General features: G+C 49.2%; 1 protein-coding gene across 2 annotated transcripts; it reads right to left on the bottom strand.

Annotated features, from left to right (window-relative positions):
• Positions 1–3642: 3642 nt before the first annotated feature.
• Positions 3643–18902, bottom strand: LCK (LCK proto-oncogene, Src family tyrosine kinase; the record flags this gene model as incomplete). 2 transcript variants are annotated; one of them, XM_079698562.1, is made up of 13 exons in its annotated part: positions 3643–3845; positions 6320–6451; positions 6533–6686; positions 6778–6854; positions 9025–9204; positions 9346–9498; positions 9764–9913; positions 10099–10202; positions 10354–10452; positions 10699–10789; positions 10979–11060; positions 11358–11467; positions 18851–18902. In XM_079698562.1, 12 exons carry the CDS (start codon positions 11460–11462, stop codon positions 3643–3645), a joined length of 1530 nt encoding a protein of 509 aa, XP_079554688.1. The 2 variants fall into 2 exon arrangements, with proteins under 2 accessions (XP_079554688.1, XP_079554687.1); XM_079698561.1 differs by lacking the exons at positions 9346–9498; positions 18851–18902 and having other exon boundaries at positions 11358–11462.
• Positions 18903–20341: the final 1439 nt, after the last annotated feature.

Here is a 20341-nt window from a genome sequence, read left to right as displayed (position 1 = left end):
CTTGCTCGCCTCCCGTCCCTCCCGTCAGTCTGTCCGTCCACCCTCCCGCCCGCCGGCAGCGCCGCTCAGCGTCCGACCCAGCAGAGAGGGGGCGGGCCTCCAGCGCGTTCCGCCCGTCCCCGCCCGGGCTCACCTATAGCCGCACAGCCCGGGCACCGCTCCAGCCAATCAGAGGCGCCGGGACGGCCCGGAACTCGGCGGGGGGCAAGGGCAGCCCGGCGAGGCCTCGGAGGGCCCCCTGGGCCTGTACCAAGGTCCGCGACAGGGGGTGGGGCCCCAGGACCGTACCATTCGTCCCGGGGGAAGAAAGCCGGACTGCAAACTTCGCTGTCCCATTCGGCTTTGGGAGAGTGCTTGGAGATCAGAGACCAACTTTGTCATTTGACAGAGGCCTACGGTGGAAAGTGACTTGCGCAAGGTCACTCAGCTGAGTTTGGAGCAGGAGAAATAAATTGACAAAGGACAGGAAACTGCTGTAGGCCAAACGCTGTGCAATAGCTTTACCGACATTATCTCAGTCATCTCCATTATTCTTCACTACTGCTTTGGAGGGGGGCTTTTTATCACCATTTAACAGACGAAGATAACGAAGTTCGGAACTTTGTGGCTTCCTCAGAGTCACACAGTAATTACGTTCAATTTTCAATCGTAATTTTTTGAATGCCTACTATGCACCAGAGGCACATTAAAAAAGTGGCAGAACCCAGCCTTTCTTACTTCTGCGTCCCTGATGCAGTCACCTAGGAGAACTGAGTGCCTTTAGATGGGAGGAAACTGATTGTCCCCTTATACTGGGAGCAGAGTTTCTCAGGATACTGAAGCTATTGATATTTTGGATAATTATTTGTTGTAGGGGACCGTCCTGTGCACTGTAGGATTTTTAACAGCATCCTTGGCCTCTATTTATTAGATGCCAGTAGTACCCTGCCCCCACCCCCAGCTGTGACAACAGAAATTGTCCTCAGACGTGGCAAAATGTCTCCAGGGCAAGGGGGAGGGGATTGGAGGGAGTGTATAAGTGCTCCCCACCCTACCCTTGAGAACCACTGCACTAGATCAGTCATCAACTAATCATTATTGAAAGCTACAGACTGAAAAGCACTGTGATGGGCTATTAAAATAACAACTACAGGGCTTCCCTCGTGGCGCAGTGGTTGAGAGTCCGCCTGCCGATGCAGGGGACACGGGTTCGTGCCCCCATCTGTGAAGATCCCACATGCCGCAGAGCGGCTAGGCCCGTGAGACATGGCCGCTGAGCCTGCGCGTCCGGAGCCTATGCTCCGCAACAGTGAGAGGCCCGCGTACCGGAAAAAAAAAAATGCAGAACAGGAATCACGAACTCAGACAACCTTCAGAGGTCAGCAGGTGATGTAAATGAGTGGATTTATATTTATATTGGTTTGATTCAGGTATTTTGCTTGTTTTTAATATTGGATTCTTTTTCACTTTCTAAAGAAATATGTCCTTCTCCCCATCTTTCTTCAAACACACTGCCATCTTCAGGAATCTTTAATTTTCCCACTTTTTAATGGAAATATGGGTGCAAAAAATTTTTCATTTTCCTCTTTTTATAAAAACAACAGCACGAACATGATGATAAATAACCACTAACACTCAGGTTTATTGTCTGGGAGCAATAGGATGTGAAGGGGACTCTGGCAATGGGAGAGCTCATACCCCACCTGAAGGCATTGGCCACTTAGCTCCATGAGGACAGGTAAGCCCAAAAGAGCCAAATCTTCCTATTTTTTTCACGAGAAGGCAGAAATCTGGAGTTTTATGCAAAACTACCCCAGTTTTTTAAACTGACTGCTAACTCAGTCCACTTTCAAGACAGCAGTAAGAGCCATCCTTTTAAAATGTAAGTCAGGGGCTTCCCTGGTGGCGCAGTGGTTGAGAGTCCGCCTGCCGATGCAGGGGACACGGGTTCGTGCCCCGGCCCGGGAAGATCCCACATGCCGCGGAGCAGCTGGGCCCGTGAGCCATGGCCGCTGAGCCTGCGCGTCCAGAGCCTGTGCTCCGCAACGGGAGAGGCCACAACAGTGAGAGGCCCGCGTAACGCAAAAAAAAAAAAAAAAAAAGTCAGGGGCTTCCCTGGTGGTGCAGTGGTTGAGAGTCCGCCTGCTGATGCAGAGGACACGGGTTCGTGCCCCGGTCCGGGAAGATCCCATATGCCGTGGAGCGGCTAGGCCTGTGAGCCAGGGCTGCTGAGCCTGCGCATCCCGAGCCTGTGCTCTGCAACGGGAGAGGACACAACAGTGAGAGGCCTGCGTACCGCAAAAATAAATAAATAAATAAAATGTAAGTCAGATCATGTCATGGCTCAGCACCCTGCAAAGGCTCCTCAAAATGGCTCCTGCAAAGGCCACAAGGCCCCAGGCCCCATAGGATCTATCCCCCTCCCTCAGGCTACCTTTACCTCTCAGATCTTCCCAGGCAAGCTTCTGCCTCAGGCTGTTCCCTCTGCCTGACTGCTCATCCTGCACACCACGTGGCTCACTCCCTGACCTTCAAATCTTTGCTCAGAATTCACCTTCTCCATGAGACCTTCCCAGACCACCCTCTTTAAAACTACAAACCTCCCCCAAACTTGACATTCCTAATTCCCCTTACCTTGCTCTTTTTTCCCCTTAGCACTATCACCTTGTAGCATACCATACCATTTACTTCTTTGTGATGCTTATTGTCTATCTTCCTTTACAGAGTGTAAGCTCCAGAGATTTTATCTGCTGCATATCCTATGAGCCCAGAATCATGCCTAGCACACAGTAGATATTCAATAAATATTTGTTAAGTGAGTGAATAAAATCAATGTTTAAAAACACCTTGAAGGTGAATCAGAACATATCTAAGGTCAAATATAGTCCTTGAATCAGTAGCTCTCAAAAATGCTGTTGCATTTATATAATGGGAGGGGGGAGTGTCTTGGGACACATCTACTCTCTAGGAGGTTCTGGGTAGGGGTTGCCCATAATCCTTTGGGGTGGGGGTTTGAAGGGGTTCAAAGAACCCATCCAGCAAAGTATAGGGACCTCCTCTTGGCCCCCAACATCAGCAGGGCTGGAAAAAGTTCAGACATCCCTTCATCCCATCTTTCACCCCAATTCAGGGTGCCCCAGTTTCCATCTTCTGAATGCTCACTCCCCACTCCCAAGGAAAAGGAGATTGGAGTGGGGAGCAGAAAGATGTGCAATCTTCACCAACAGACATTTATTGAACTCCTTATGGGTGCCAGGCACCAAAGAGGAGCGCACAGAGGTATTAGATAAGGCCCCGGCCCTCAAGGAGCTTCTTGATGACCAGGGGAAAGGAAAAGGGGGTGGGGAGAAGCTGGTGTCAATCACAGGCCTCTCTCCTCTCTTTGGTGGTCTCAGAAGTGGATGGGCCCAGAAAGGGACAACTTGGATGAGTGTCCAAGACATATATGCACAGGCCACACATGTACAAGACACATGTGCAGAGCCCACCCAACTACAGAACCCGTGTACAGGACACGAGAAGTGTATGTGTTGCACGTGGGCGGGATTCACATGCAGAGTCCATATGTGCATAGGCCATGTGGGTGTAACACAGGAACTGCATCTCCCCGAGCCGGGTTGGCTAGGTATGGGGAGGGCTCCAAGCCCCAGCCAGCTAGGCTCCTCAGGGCTGCGGCTGGTACTGGCCCTCTGTGGCTGTGAAGAAGTCCTCCAGCACGCTGCGCAGGTAGTCAAAGGTGGGCCGGTCCTCCGGGAGCTCCTTCCAGCACAGCAACATAAGTTGGTACAACTCATCTGGACAGTTGTCAGGTCGTACCATGCGGTAGCCTTGCTCCAGATTCTGAATCACCTCAGGATTGGTCATCCCTAGAGGTTGATGAGAGAACTGACATCAAGGCTCCAGGCTTTGGAAGCCCACAGGCAGGGGTGATGGTCAAGATATTTGACAACTGGTATGGTGTGAGCACCAATCCAAAGGGATCTTGGTCTTCATCAATGGTAAAGCTATACTCGCGGTACCTGCTAAATGTCAGTTGTGCCACTTGTAGTGTCTGCTATGGCTTAAACACTCAGTAATGCACACATGTGGCTGTGAGACTTTGGGTGAGCCACAGCACCTCTCTGAGCCTCAGTTTCCTCATCTGGAAAAGGGGAAAGCAGTAGCTCCTACCTCATAGAGGTGTTATCAGGATTGAAAGAGAAAGTGTAGATATAGCATTGAGGATGCTGCCTGGAAGAGGAGATTCAGCAAAAAGAGTACCTGTAATGATGATTATTTGGTAGGGAAGGATGGAGTGGTCAGGGCCCAGGGCAGGATGGGAGCCCACAGCCAGGACAATGGGGAGGCTTCTCCAGCTTTTAGAACTAGCACATGAGATACTGCCAGGAATCCAGATGGACCCTGGACCCCAGCAAGGCAGACCCTGCATGGGGCAGAGAAGATTCACTAGGCCCCTCCATGATCCAGATGAAATCATCTTTGGGCCACTTCCCTCCCTTGGTGCTGATCCTGGCCCCCATAGTAGGCTCTTTGCATGTAGACCCCAAGAGGAGCTGCTCTGGAGAACTGCATGGTCACAGCAGAAATATAGCTCCCTGTTTCTAAATTACCTGTATGGCCTCTGGTTTCTCCTTCATTCTCCTGAGAAGAGACTGTGACAGGCAGTCCCCAGAGCCTAACCCCTAGAGGGTACTAGCAAAACAGAAGTTTTACTCCTACAAAGCTTCAGACTGGACCCTAGTCAATAGAGACCTCTCTTCCCCAGGCCTTTCCGCTGGGGGGCCTCTAGCTATGTGTCACTCAGATTTCAAAATCAGGACACTGAAGGACATAGGCCAGGGAACAAGGGTACAAACCTATTGGCTACACTCAGCCTAAATACAGCCCACAGCCCACAGACCTACTTTGGCTTGGCCCCTTATAGTGTTTTGTTGTTGTTGTTGTTATTGTGTGTGTGTATATATTATTATTATTATTATTTTTTTTTTTTGGCATGCGGGATCTTAGTTCCCCGACCAGGGATCGAACCCGTGCCCCCTGCATTGGGAGCATGGAATCTTAACTGCTGGACCACCAGGGATGTCCCCCCTTTTGGCATTTTTAAATAATCTGAATCATCACCAATATTTGGAAATGGAAAATTTTCCTAAAACTCCAAGTTTTGGCTTCTCTTGAAAAAACAAAGATCTGTTTTTTGGGCCCCCATGTCTTAATAGCAGCCATCTGCTAGAGCAGATGCAAGTTCACCCAGGTCCCCATTACTCCCCATAGTTTCCCTGACCCTGAAGCTGTGTGTCAGTTGCCATTTATCATCATGCTTTCACTGCCTTTATTCTTCTAAAAGAAAAATTCTCTAAGGGAGCAGTGTGAGCTCTTGGCAGGACAACGAGTGTGTTTCTAGTCCCAGCGCTGCCGCTGGACTCTGTGATGGGGCAAGTCCAGGGCAGGGAAGGCCTGCATACCCTCACCTGATTCTAAGGTGTCTTTACCTTCCCAGGAGCAAAGTTCTGTGCACACTGGTGGGGATGTGGGAAGCTTCTGCAAGTCCTGCCACTGTGCTCCATGACCTCCTTACCCTGTCTTTGTATTCTATTTCCTTTCCCCAGAGTTTCCGAGTAAGCTCCTTCCAAAAAAAATTTCATTCCTGTCTTGGCTGAATTCAGGGGTAAAGGACTGTCCAGGAGAGAGAGGGAGGAATGGGAGAGGGTGGGAATTAGCTGTTTACACGTCTCTCTCACTCTACACGGAAGGCTACAGAGGGACGGGAAGTCAGTGTTTAGTGAACACCTACTATGAGTCAAGCTCTTTCACAAATAATCTTGTTTCTCATATCATGAAACTGAGGCTCAGAGAGGTAAAGTCACCTGCCCAAGTCACTTGCCCACAGTGATTAATAACTTGCCCATAGTGATTAATAATAAAACCTAACACTCCTGAGTGCTTCGTATGGGTCAGGTACTGTTCTAACCTCACGTTTTACAACTAGAGAAAAAAGGAATGATCTGATCAAAGCCAAACAGAAAGCATCAGTGGCAGACCTGGTAATAAGAAGCAGGCCTCTTGCCTCGCAGGCCAGATCCTCTTCTACATATTAGGCTGCCAGTGTTAGAACTAAAGAAAAGAGCTGGGATTGTTGAGGGAAGAGAGATCCAGAGACAGAGATGGAAGCCAGGCCTGGGAGATGTGCACCTAATTGGGGATGTAGGAGTGCCACCCCTGAGATGATGGAGGAGAAGCAGCTAGAGAGTTTCAGATTCTTAGCCTGGAAAGAAGTAAGTAGAAAGACATGAATTTGCTGCCCTTCCCCATCACCATTTCAGCTCCTGCCCTTGACCCTGACCTGGGTAAGGGATGCGGCCATGAGTGACAATCTCCGTCAGCAGGATCCCGAAAGACCACACATCCGACTTGATGGTGAATGTCCCATAGTTAATGGCTTCTGGTGCTGTCCACTTAATGGGAAACTTGGCCCCTGGAGAGAGGAAGTGAGGTCACCTGGGTCTGCTTGGCCAGACCCTGCAGGTCCCAGACTTCCCTCATATCCCATACCTACCCTCCCTGGCTGTGTACTCATTGTCCTCAATGAGGCGTGCTAGGCCAAAGTCTGCGATCTTGCAGCTCAGGGTTTCAGACACCAGGATGTTGGCAGCCCTCAAGTCACGGTGGATATAATTCCGCTCTTCAATGAATGCCATGCCCTCTGCAATCTGCAGGTCAGGTACAGGTCAGCAGTCCTGGGCCTGACATCCTTATCCCACTGCCCTGTGCCCATGCCCAGCCCCTCACCAGTCTTCTTACTTGGGCTGCCATGTCCAAGAGTTTGTTGATGGTCAGCTTGATGCCTGCGGAGGTCTTGAGAAAATCCACCAGGCTCCCTGTGGGCAGAAGCAAGAGTTGCTGACCCAAGTTGCCCCAGGGGAAAGCCCCCAGACCCTTCTCCCCTAACTGGGAGTCTAGAAGCAGTGCCTGATGTGTGGAAAGGAAGAGTAAAAGCTGAAAAAGGAGGAGTGTGTATTCAGAGTGAGGATGCCCGGGATGTGTGATGCCCTTTTCCCGGGGACTAGGGGGCTACTTGGAGGGGTCTGCAAGCTTCTTGTCACCAGTGAGGTGGAGCCCAAACTCTTCAGCCAATCATCCAAAGCCCTGCATGGTCCACATCTGTAGTTTCTTCTCTTCCCTCCACTCCTGCCTCTTTTACTCCACCCACCCTAGACAATGGCGAGATTTTCCACATAGACCCCTGGGTTCTCACCCCAAAGTCTCTTTGTCCCATGTCTCATGCTAAAAACTCTTTTTGTTCATGGCCCAGCTAGACTATTCCTCTAGAAAGCCTCTCTCGATCCTACCAAGCATAATAAATTACATCATCATCTACCTTCCCCATGGTATACTGGAACTTTCCTATGGCACAAACTCTGGTTTTCCTAGTGTGCATAACTGATAGCAGCAATCAATCAATGTTCCCAGCCCACAGTAAGCAGCAATAAATGTATGCTGAATGTAGTAAATGGAATATGGAAAGAGGTGTCCTGGAGGACTGAGAGACCTCAGAGGGTAGCAGAGGGTAACTAGGAGAAGACCAGGGATGGGAGTGGCTGGAACAGAGCTAGTGACCGCTGGTCCTTCTCAAGAGACAAAAACCCTATGTGAAGATGACAACAACTTGAGTGTCTCCACTATGAGTGCTGAATTAGTCACTGAAGGCAAAGACCTCACCCAGAGGCAGCAAATATGTGGACATAGACTGCCATTCCTTCATTGTATCCATGGCAGATGTTGCTAATCAATCCCAGTACTCACTTCCAATGAACCTCAGAATCCTTCTCAACACAGAACTCCAAGCAACTACCAATTGAAGGTGGTCCGCTATTTGCCATTTCCAGAATCCATTAGCCAATTAACAGCTTTTTTCCCTTCCTGAAAGAGGGACAGATCTTATACTCCCAAAGAATCAGAGCCAGATAACAACAAACTTACTAAGCTGTTACTATATGGCAGGCCCTGTTCTAACTGCTCTATATGCATTAACTTTCATCCTCACAAAAACCCTATAAGAGGACTTCCCTGTGGTTAAGAAGCCACCTGCCAATGCAGGGGACACGGGTTCGAGCCCTGGTCTGGGAAGATCCCACATGCCGCAGAGCAAATAAGCCCGTGTGCCACAGCTACTGAAGCTCCCGCGCCTAGAGCCCGTGCTCCGCAACAAGAGAAGCCACTGCAATGAGAAGCCCACGCGCCACAACGAAGAGTAGTCCCCGCTCGCCGCAACGACCCAACACAGCCAAAAATAAAATTTTTAAAAAAAGACCCTGTAAGAAAGTTGCTATTGCATTATTATCCCCATTTTACAGATGAGGAAACCATGGCAGATGGAAGTGAAGTGACCAAGCCCAAGGCCACACAGTCCCGAAGCCAGGATTCTAACCCAGGCAGTCAGACTCTAGAGCCCTTAATGACTACTCTTATTTCTGGATAAGCCTGTTTAGATTTCTGCTGTTATTCTTGGGGGAACTGAGCATCAGAGGTGGCACAGGGACTTGGCCCAAAGCTGGGCCTAGAAATTCCTATTTACCTTCCTGGGGCTCTCAATCTGTCCGACAGTGGACCAAGGGAGGGGGAGGGGCTCACCCAGAACTGAAAAAGAGGGCTTTGGAGCACTCCCAAGGCTCAGGGGCAGAAGGGAAAGAGATGGGGCTAGGGACCTGCTCATCTCCTGAGATCAAGCATCCTTAGATCAAGGTGGGGTTTGAAGAAGGCAAACAGGACTGACTGCAGGTCAGAGAAGAAGGTCGGGGGGGTGGTGGTGGTGGTGAATGCTCTTCCAGAGCCTGCCACCTCAAGCTGGGCTCCCAGACGGGGCTCGAACAACAACACACCCTCTTCTCCACATGCCCTATAGTCGCCCCTGGAAGTGAGTCTTTGGGGGCTCAGGAAAGTTCCTCTAAAAAACCTCATTGCTGAGCCAGGCCTATCTCCTCCGCCCTCCAGCAGGGGCGGAGGAGATGGCAGTGCCCCCCAGCGGCCGCGCACGGCGGCGGCGCCCACCATTCTCCATGTATTCCGTGATGATATAGATGGGCTCCTGGGTGACCACCGCGTAGAGCCGCACCAGCCGCTGGTGTTGCAGCTGCTTCATGAGGTTGGCCTCGGCCAGGAAGGCATCGGGGGACATGCTGCCCTGCTTCAGGCTCTTCACTGCCACTTTCGTGTGCCCGTTGTAGTACCCTGGGGCAGGGAGGGGTGGGGGGAATCACTCGGAGCCCATGCCCCCAGAGCCAGGCAACTGCCCCGAAACAGGGCACTGTCGTGGGACTCTCACGACCTTAGACCCCTCCCCTCCCCGCAGTCCTGGAGGGCCTCACTCACCCATCCACACCTCTCCGAACTGGCCAGCCCCCAGCCGCTCCACCAGCTTCAGCGTCTCCCTGGGAACCTCCCACTCATCCTCCCACCATGGCTTCTGGGGCTTCTGGGTCTGGCAGGGGCGGCTCAACCTCGTGCACAGCCCGTCCGAAGAATCTGTGAGGACAAGGGAGGAGGGTAAGGCTGTCAATAAGGCGGGACTGGGGGTTGGGCCCACCCAGTCCCCACCTGGGGAAATGGACTGGCAGGGGAGGTGCTGTGGAGCTGTCACCTGATCCCTGGGGCTCCAAGGTACCGCACCTCACCCACTGCGGGGGGAATGAAGGAGCATACTGAGAGATGGAGGGAGGGTACCCCGAGAGGAACTGGGGGAGGCAGGCTGATAGGCCACAGGTGCTAACCCTAACCCTGCCGTGCTCACTCATGTAATGGCGGACCAGCTCATGCAAGCCAGGAAAAGTGATGCGGGGGGAGATGTAGAAGCCGCCTTTGTCCAGGTTACGGATCTTGTAATGTTTCACCACTTCTCCCTGGGTCTGGTCGAAGTCCCGGACGGACAGTGAAAACGATCCTGAAAAAAAGAAAGGATGAAAGAACGCAAAAGAGGGGGGCGGTGGCCTCCAGCGAATCGCACCTCCGCCGACGCGCCACCCCCCCATCCCACACCAGCCCCGCGGGCTCCTCGCGCCCCGACCTCTGCTCGCTGCCCCAGCCCGCGGCCCCGCCCCCCGCCCCCCGGCCAGCCCAGCCGCTCACCCGTGGTGCTTTCACTCTCTCGGATCAGGAAGGAGCCGTGCGTGTTCCCGGGCGCCAGGAGCTGCCTCTCCGCGTCCTTGCGGGTCAGGGTCTTGAAGAACCAGCTGAGCAAGGCAGAAGCGAGGGCTTCTTTCGTCTGTTGGTCCGTTCTTCCTCCATCACCCTCCAGCATTCACACCACCCCTAGCATCTCTCCTTTGCTCCGAGGTCCCTGGATCTACGCCCAGCCATCCCCCACGACGAGTCCCCACTCACGGTTCGGGCTCCAGGCTGTTCGCTCTGGCCACAAAGTTGAAGGGGATGTAACCTTCCTGGCCCGTGGTCACGGACTGCGCCTTCCACCACTCGCCGTTCCTGCGCGACAGCGGCGGTTAGCACGGTCTGCTCAGCCTTGGACTTGGCCGGAAACCCCCCTCAGAGCCCCCAGTTAGGCCATGCCACCCCACCCTTCAGCTCAACACTCCGGAGCCTCCCATTTTGTCTTAAGGGCACCCACTGCAAGCCAGATCAGGGGCCGCAGGGGGGCTGCAGTACCGGAGATCCCTGCTCCCTCACATTCTACCGCAGGGCAAGGATGGATGGGGTGAAGGGGACACTCACTGCTCCAGGATACGTAGCTGTTCACCCTTCTCGAAGCCCAGGTCTCCATCATGGGATGGCTCATAGCTGTGCAGGGCGATAACCAGGTTGTCTGTAAAGACAGGGGGAGTCAGGGAGAACCTGCCTGGAATAGGCTGGGAGAGCGACTTCAGGAGTTACATAGTAGCCGACAAGACTGAGGGGGAAGGAGGAAGGACAGGTGGTGAGTAGGTGAGGAGATGGAGGCTGACAACCAAGGGTCCACAGGACTTCTTTTCCAGGCCCTGCTGGCTGAAGTCACCTTGCAGTGGAGAAGCTGGGGGGTTGGAGCCCTCGTAGTTGACCAGTGGATCCCGCACTTCAGAGCCATTCCAGAAGGACAGCTGTGGGGTGGGGGATGAGTGGAGTCAGAGAGCTGGAGGCTGGGTCAGACCCTGGCCTGCCTCCCCACTGCCCTGCTCTCCTTCGTTTCAGCTTGGCTGGGTCTTATCACTGAATTTGCCAACCACTTGCTCCGTGACCTTGTGAGAACCCCTTTCCCTCTCCGGGGTTCTTTTCCTTTCTGTTGCAGGGGAGAGGGCTCACTGTTATCTCAAGGACCTATAGTGGTGGTCTGTTTCTCTCTTCCGGGTCGTACACCCACCCGACTCCCGCACCAAGCCCCCTGCCTTGCCTCTTACCATGGCCTTGCCATCCCGTGGGACTATGGGGTAATGGCAGTTCTCACACACATCGATGTTTTCCATCCAGTCATCTTCAGGGTTTGAGCTGCAGCTACAGCCCATGGTCCCTGGGGGAATGGAGAGGGGGCTGAAAGGGCTCCCCCAAGATCTACCCCTGCAACATCAGACATGCTAAGGCCTAGCCCTGGGAACTTCCAGAAGGACCTAAGATTGTCAGCCCCCCAGCCCCCATTCATCAGCCACAGAAAAGCTGAAATGGGGTCCTAGCTCCCAGTAAAGTCACACATGCCCTCCTGCTGAGGCCTAGGCCCCGCCTTCCCACCTGGGCTGGGCAAACCGCCACAGGCACCTTTGTTAGTCTAGTTGCCCACTTCCTGCCTCTCCCGCCTCCCGCTCTCTCTGCCCATCCCCCAAGTCGGGGGGACTACCTACTAGAGATCACATACACTTCCCCAAGCCCTAGGGAAGACATAAGTTTTGATCCTCCCCTCCCAGAGGGGTGTGTGTGCCCCACCTCCTAATTACAATGCCCCTTTCCAGACAGGGAAGCTGAATATGAGACCCTTTCTCCCGAATGTCAGCCATCAGGCCTCTGCTCCCCCAACCCCCCCACACACACAAAGTCTCCTTCAGAGGCTTCTTTCTGCTTCTCCCCAGCAGAAAACACTTCAGCGGCCCTCTTGGCCGTCCGTACCTTTTACTTGTTTGCTTGCTTTAGCAGTGGAAACTTTTTGTCAGATGAAATCAAGCCGAACCTCATAGATAAAGCAGGTAAAAGTGGAGCTGTTCTGCCTGAAGCAGAGTGTGGCGGGACCTCACTCTGAAGCTCCTGGGAATCCTGCAGCACCTCCTCCCCCAGGGCTGCTCCTCAGGACTGCTTGGAAACAGCAGTCCTCAGGTAAAGTTTAACTGAATTTACTGTGCATTCAAGAACATTTAATATCAGAATCAAATCCACCTCCTCAGTCTATTCTGCTACACACACACACACACACACACACACACACACACATTCACACAGCCTGTGTTCTGAGCTAGTCTTCCCAAAAACCTCGCGCTCTTTTCTTACAACGTGCCTTTGTTTATGTGGTTCGCCTGCCTTGGAATGCTTTTGCCCATCAGTTGAACTCTAACTCAACCTTCAAGCCTCAACTCAGATATCACCTTCTCTGTGAAGCCTTCCCAATGCCCAATGCTCTTTGCTCCTACAGCATTCCACTTAGACCACAATCATCAACTTAGGCACTGAGTGCCATGATTACTCTAATTTATGTGTCAGTCCCCCTGCCCCTTCTACCCCCTTGATGAGATGGAGGATTTATCAAGAGCAGAAGCTGTGTTTTATTTGCCTGAATGTCCCAGCACCCGGAACTATTCTTGTTAATAAGTGTTGACTGGTATGTGGAGGGTTGATGCACAGATTCTCCCATCTACAGAGGTCTTAGAAACCAAGTCTAACCTCTGATTTTAGATGAGCAAACAGAGGACCAGGAAAGCCTGCTTAAACTCACACAACTGTTTGGGGCAGAATAAAACTAGAGTTGCTAATACATGCTGGGACCAAGTAGAAGTGGGGACCAGTGGTGGTTTTTTGGTTAGAAAGACTTAAGGTCCGGGGCTTGCCTGGTGGCTCAGTGGTTAAGAATCCACCTGCCAATGCAGGGGACACGGGTTTGAGCCCTGGTCCGTGAAGATCCCACATGCCGCGGAGCAACTAAGCCCCGTGTGCCACAACTACTGAAGCCCGCGTGCCTAGAGCCTGTGCTCCGCAACAAGAGAAGCCACCACCATGAGAAGCCCGTGCACCACAACGAAGGGTAGCCCCCGCTCGCCACAACTAAAGAAAGCCCGCACGCAGCAACAAGGACCCAACGCAGCCAAAAATAAATAAATTAATTTAAAAAAAAAAAAGACTTAAGGACCTATGTCAATTATATCTTAATTAAAGAAAGAAAAAAAGATTCAAGGATAGGCCCTGGAGTTATGTTCAAATTCTCGTTCTCATAACTTACTGTGTCTCTTTGCTGAAATCATTCTTCCCCAGCCTCACTTTGCCTTTTCTGTCAACTGGGGATCGTCATCCCTTTCTCATAAGCTTCGATGAATGTTGGCTTGATTTAGAGCTGAGAAAGACTTATACCAGTGCCCATTCTGCCCTACCAACCCCTGTTTTGGATGGTGGGAGAATGGGACTGGTAAATAATCCTCTTGGCTTTAAGCTCATGTTTCTTTTTCTTTTTTTTTTTTTGCGGTACGCAGGTCTCTCACTGTTGTGGCCTCTCCTGTTGCGGAGCACAGGCTCCGGACGCGCAGGCTCAGTGGCCATGGCTCATGGGCCCAGCCGCTCCGCGGCATGTGAGATCTTCCCAGACCGGGGCACGAACCCGTGCCCCCTGCATCGGCAGGCGGACTCTCAACCACTGCGCCACCAGGGAAGCCCTCTTTTTTTTTAAATTTAATTTTTATTTTATATTGGAGTATAGTTGATAAGCTTATGTTTTTTAAACTGAGATACTTATAACCTTTCATGGGTACCGGAAGTCACGGGTGTGTACCTCCCAAAGCATGAGTGTTAAACACATAGTTAAACCTTATTCACGTAGTTAAACAGACATAGATCTATTACAAATAGAGGAAAATACAAAATGTACATGGAATTTTAAGCCAAATCAAGAGACTTTCAAGGAAAAGTGTACACGCATATACTCTTCCCCCTACTTTAGGAGTCCTGGGGAGACATTTGAGAAATGTTGCTCGGCTCTGTGGCTGCAAATGGCTTTTTATTTTTTTTTTTTGATTGCTAATTGTATTATGGCTAAGAACTGATCAGCAGCAAAAGCCTCTAGAAAAGAACTGATAACAACCTGGAACCAGCCTAAGATGAGCCGAGCTGTCTAGTAAGGTCCTGAGCAACCCATTGTTTGTGATATTCAAATAGGCCTTGGAAAACCACAGGTTGGTTATATTACACAGAGAACACCAACATCAGATGAGGTGTCAACTTAGATCAGTAAGGTCCCTTCCAGGCTTGACATTCTCAGAGGCTTTGAAAAAGGGTAAGAGAAAGATGAGAAGAGTTTGAGGTTGAGAAAATGGGATGAACTGGGGTGTAGCAGTGAGGGGAGGCTGGTAGACAGGGTAGAAGGAACCTTCTGAAGGCTGAAGCTCGTAGGGCTGGAAACTGTACCTGTCCAGGCTGGGGTCACGTGGGGAGGGAAAAGGAGCCACAAGGCCTTGGGCCAGGGTCCAGAAGAGCATGCAGGCAGGACGTGTATCCTGGATAAATCTCGGCCTGCCATAAAGGACTGGGGCCAGATATAAAAGAATGAAATATTGCCATTTGCAGAAACATGGATAGACCTAAGATTATCATACTGAGTGAAGTAAGCCAGACACAGAAGGACAAATATTATATGATATCATTTATATGTGGAATCTAAAAAATAATACAAATAAACTTATTTACAAAACAGAAACAGACTCACAGACATAGAAAACAAACTTATGGCTACCAAAGGGGAAGGGGGGGAATAAATTAAGAGTATGGGATTAACAGATACACACCACTATATATAAAATAGATAAACAATAAGGATTTACTGTATAGCACAGAAACAACAAGGATTTACTGTATAGCACAGGGAACTATGTTCAGTATCTTATAATAACCTATAATGGAAAAGAATCAGAAAAAAATGTATATATGCATAACTGAGTCACTTTGCTCTACACCTGAAACTAACAAAATATTGTAAATCAACTATACGTCAAATAAATAAATAAAAGGAGTGGGGCCAGGAGCGAGAAAAAGTTAAGCTGTGTTAAATTAAGCCAAAAGGTACTCAGTAACTCTGCCAGGTATCTGACCCCTAGTGTTTCCTCTCTGGCTTATTTAGTGCACCTGGAGCCCTCCAGCTGCAGGTAGCAGGCCCTGCCCTATACAAAAGTGTGAGTTTTGGAGTATAGGGCCTGGCAGCAATCAGAAGACCCCAAGACCTGGCAATGCCAGAGGTTATTTTGGTGAGTGGCTCTCAGCCACTGAGAGCTACATGCTCCTATGAGGCCCAAGGATAATGTTGAAGGTTATTTCAATATTTCAAAAATCTGAAGGGAAATGGTACTATGATTTGTTTCTCAGTATGACAAATTGCATTATCATTTCTTCAATGCATACTTAAGTCTCTGATGAAAATTTGAACTAGAAAACAAGAAAATTAGTACCTAAGAGGTCATTCAGTCAGCAAAACCCTCAAAATCATGAGATCCATGGGGGAAGAGGGGAAAAGTACAACGGGGGAAGGGCAAAGGAGTCCTTGGAGGGAAGAGTTGAGAAGCACTCATGTAAGTCACCAGCCTCATTTTAAAGATGGAGAAGGTGGCAAATCAGAGAAGGTAAGTGATTTTCCCAATAGCACGTGAGGGCTCTTGGCAGAGGCAGGACTCCAATCAGCCCCCACCTCCTTTTTCAAGGTACTCTGCTCTATTCTTCCCTCCCTGGAGACTAAAGCGGGCAGGGAATCCTGAGGGGTCATGCAGACAATGGAGCAGGGAGGGAGGTCTGACAGAGTGGGGTCCACTCTCCATCAAGATGTGATCATTGTGCCGTTAACAAAGGCCTTTCTCTCTAAGGCAATTCTCCCTCTATCTGGAATGCATGTTTCTGAGTGGACATTTACCTGCTTGGTGAATACAAGTCAGCACATATTGAGGCATGTGAATCATCGAGCATCATGCTTATGTGTACATACCCGTGGGTATGTAGGAACCCCTGTGTGCAGATGGATGTGCAAAAAAATGGGGGCATGTATAGTTTGTGCGTGTCCCTATGTAATTGTGAGGTCATATATGCATGTATTTATTTGTACAAAATGTGGGTCCCATCCTAGTCTGATTCAACCAGGTTAATAAATGAGGTCGGCAAAAAGAAAATCAAAATTAAAGCTTATGGGCTTCCCTGGTGGTCCAGTGGTAAAGAATCCGCCTTCCAATGCAGGGGATGAGGGTTGGATCCCTGGTCTGGGAACTAAGATCCCACATTCCGCAGGGCAACTAAGCCCGTGAGCGCACTACTATGCTCGTGCACCTCAACTAGAGAGCCTGCGTGCTGCAAACTACAGAGCCCATGCGCCCTTCCACTGCATGCCACAACTGGAGAGAGAAAACCCACACACCACAACTAGAGAGAAGCTCATGCACCACAACTGGAGAAGCCCGCACGCCGCAACAAAAGATCCCACATGCTGCAACTAAGACCCGACGCAGCCAAAAAGATAAAGAAAATAAATAAATTAAAAAAAATTAAAGCTTAATATAAATTTCTCATAGAAAGAAAGGAAGGAAGGAAGAAAGAAAGAAGGAAAGAAAGAAAGAAAGAAGGAAAGAAAGAAAGAAAGAAAGAAAGAAAAGAAAAAGAAAGAAAGAAAAAGAAAGAGAGAAAGAAAGAAAGGTGGGAGGGAAGGAAGGAAGGAAGAAAGAAAAAGGAAACAGATCCAGAGAATCCTCAGGACTCTCAGAACCGGTAACAAAGGCAGATTCTGTGGTGAATGAAAGAGGACATTCTCTTCTCCCAACTCAGGAATTCAAGGTCAATAGGAGAAATTTTGTAGATTCTAGACCTCCTCTGACTAGCGTCTGAAATGTTCTCGGTCAAACTCAAGATCTGTCCACGGTTCACAGAGCACTTTGTGCCAGTTATAAAGGGCCTCCCCTCCCTGGGGTTTCAAACTTGGAGAGTGGAGTGAGGGCTAGATTTCAGGTACCATGCCTCTTGTCTCTTTGCACAGAGCCCAACACACAGAGTGGCCCTTCTTACTCTGTGTAGGATTGATCAAAAATCCCAGGCTGCGTGAAGCTCCTGGACTAGAGTTTCTGGTCCCAGGGTTGTTTAGGAATCATATCACAATGAGCTCTGATTCTTGCCAACTTGTTCACTTTTATCAACTCCATAGACATTGTCTCGCCTGGCTGGGCCTAGAATGTGTTTTGTCCCCTTAAAAAAAATGTAACACTTTTCCTCCCCTAAACTGTAAACCGATTCATTTATTGAACATTCTGTCCAAAATGTGTGCCAGCTTCTTGCCTGGGTTTCTTGGGCTAACGCTTTATGTCAAGGGCAGGCAGGCTCTTCTACTGCAGACCACTGTTGCACTCTGGGCTACCCTGTGGCAAAATCCGTCAGGAATAATTTAAAACATTTTCTTGGCCTTTTTCTTTGGCCAAGATTTGGTTATTGGCAAAGTTGCATATGTTCAATGAATAGCCTTAGCTGTGGATGCCTGCACAGAACCCTCACCATGTACTCAAGAATCAGGGTTGACAGGCATGGTAAATAATTTCTAGTGGGTAAAACAAGGATGTCTCCTGAATTCCCTCCTTTTTCATGTGTTCCTCTTTGATATAATACCACTTTGGAATAAACTCTGTGAATTCACAGAGTTCACAAAAAAGAGAATAAAAAAAGATAAGCCTTCTCTTATGCAAACAAGATGGATTTATTCTCAAAAACTGGGAGTGGTTTAAACATAGAACTGATTCTGCTAATTAGTTATTGCCATAAACAAGGGCTATAGAGCAATTATTCTAAAGCTGGTATTTTTGGTAGAGGCCCTCCAACTAGTAACTTGTAGGTACCTAGTAATTTCTTTTATTGAGCCCCCTTCCTCATGTACCTCTGTCTGTATTTTGCATCATGGGGGTAAACAGGACGAAGCCTTACTTACAGTTTGGCGATCCACACCACTTTATTTAAGTTTCTAGAAGTCTGCAGGTCAGGGAGGCTCAGCTCATCATATCCATATCATAGTGAACCAAGTTCATTCCCAAGGCCTCCCAGTCACTCACTGACAGAGGGCCTTTGGGCAGGTTACTACACCTCTCTGAACCTCCCTCAGTTCCTTTAGCTTCAAAATGGGAATAAAAAAGGGACCTGCGTCTAGGGCTGTTGTGAACATAATATGTGATATGTAGATGATCTCATATAATAAAGTACTTAACATGGTGCTTGGTACATAGTAAGGACTAAGTAAATGAAAATAGTTATTTGAGGCCTGCATGGGTATTTCATTACCCCAGCCTTAAATACATTCATTTTCCTTTCTGATTTTTGGCACTTCCACAAACCACTTTTTCATCTTTAATATATTTACCTCAAATGGAAGCTTCACTACCATAAATGGAAAACCAGAACACAACATTGTAAATCAACTATACTTCAATTAAAAAAAAAAAAAGGAAAACCAGTATCACCAGCCATAAATAGTAATCTGTATATTTTAAAATAAACACGTACTAGAATACCTAAATTCACATTTGTAAATATTCATTCGTTACCCCCCTAAAATCACTCACCCGCATCAATGATGCACAAGCCATATCTGGGGAAATGCCACACTGTGAGACAGAACTCTGGGCTTAGGACTCTGTTGGTAAGTTAGAGGAGACATAACTTTCTTCCTACTTGGCCAGCCTATCGACAAAAATTTAATGGGTATGTCTTATGTGCCAGGCCCTGATCTAGAGCTGGGGACACAGAGGCGAGCAGTCAGAGAGGCTCCCATCCACTTGGCCCTGCCTGCTGTGTTAGAGGTGGGTGCCCCTCTGGCGGGTCACTCTATTTTCACAGGAGGCAGTAAGGCCTGTCTTCAGCTCACTGATCGGTAACCTCTGTGACCCTGACAAACTGACAACACAAAACAACAGTATTTGCCAGGAAGTAGCATCTCAAAATCACCACCATTACCCATTAACCAAGTTAACGACATTTAGCTAAAACCGCTGAAAAGATGAGGTAGATCTCCACGTGTTGACATGGAAAGACGTCCCAGATATAACACGGCAAGCAAGTTACAGAACAGAATGTAGAGTTTAAGTCTATTTGCATTTAAATATGGAGATATAGGGGATTCTTTTAAGCCAGGCTCTGTGCTAAGCCTTCATTTGCATGACTTCATGTAATTCTCATAATAATCCTATGAAGTAAGTGCTATTATTATCCCCATTTTACAGATGCAAAAATTGAGGCCCAAATGGGGTAAAGGTATTTGTCTGAGGCCTCATAACAAACAAATAAGTGGTGGAGAGGCGAGCTGAACCTCGGTCTACCTGCCTCCAGAGATTAGGCTCTTAACCAGTATGCTTTCCAGTGGACACACATAGGAAACTCTGGAAGGACGTGCACCAAATTGTCCACAATGAGCACAGCCCAGGAGTGAGACTGGAGGGAGCTGTATTTCTTATATGTCTTTGTATGTCTCTGTACTGTTTAAATTTTTAAAAACAGCCATGTGCTAATTTTGTAGTTGAAAAACAAAAAACAACAAATCCCCCACGAACGCAAAAACTCTGCTAAGAGACACAAGCATTTGAGGAGAATCAACTGTACAGCTTGCCCTTCCACTCCTCTCCTTGTCTCAAGAGGTGTAGGCATGGAATAGGGGATACAGGAAAAAAGGTTCTGTGACCACAGAAGTCTGAAAAACACTGGGTTAGACAAAATCAAACAGCCACCTTCTCTGGGGAGACTTTCAGAGCTTCAACAAGCTAATGCTGATGGTGAAGTTAATGTGGGACATTTTGTAGCTTAGACCATGCTGATTTGGCCCCAGACCGTTTTCTTTCCAGGTGCCTCATGGGACTAGCGTTCTTTAGAGCAAGCATTGGAAATGCAGCTCCAGGTGCTTTCAAACCAATACCTGGATGGTATCTTTGTCCCACCTGCCCCCATCCCACCCACATACTCAGCTCCCCTCAGCATCGCTTTCACTACGTTGAGCTTGGCCTTGAAGCCATCAGCTTGTGGGTGTGTGGATGGATTTGTAAGATCCAGCGTGTGATGTATCTGCGGTCCTTGCCTCTGCCTCTGAACATACATGCACACATACATTTTCTAATGATGATATGAATGGTGTTTTGGCTAGGGAGGGAGGGTTCATGTGTGTGTCTGTGTGAAGCTGTGTGTGGGACCCTCCTCTAAGACAGACCCT

Source organism: Hyperoodon ampullatus (genome assembly GCF_949752795.1).
Source record: "Hyperoodon ampullatus genome assembly, chromosome: 2".
NCBI lineage: Eukaryota > Metazoa > Chordata > Mammalia > Artiodactyla > Ziphiidae > Hyperoodon > Hyperoodon ampullatus.
The sequence above is the reverse complement of the archived record's forward strand: the minus strand, read 5'-3'. Positions and strand labels throughout refer to the sequence as shown.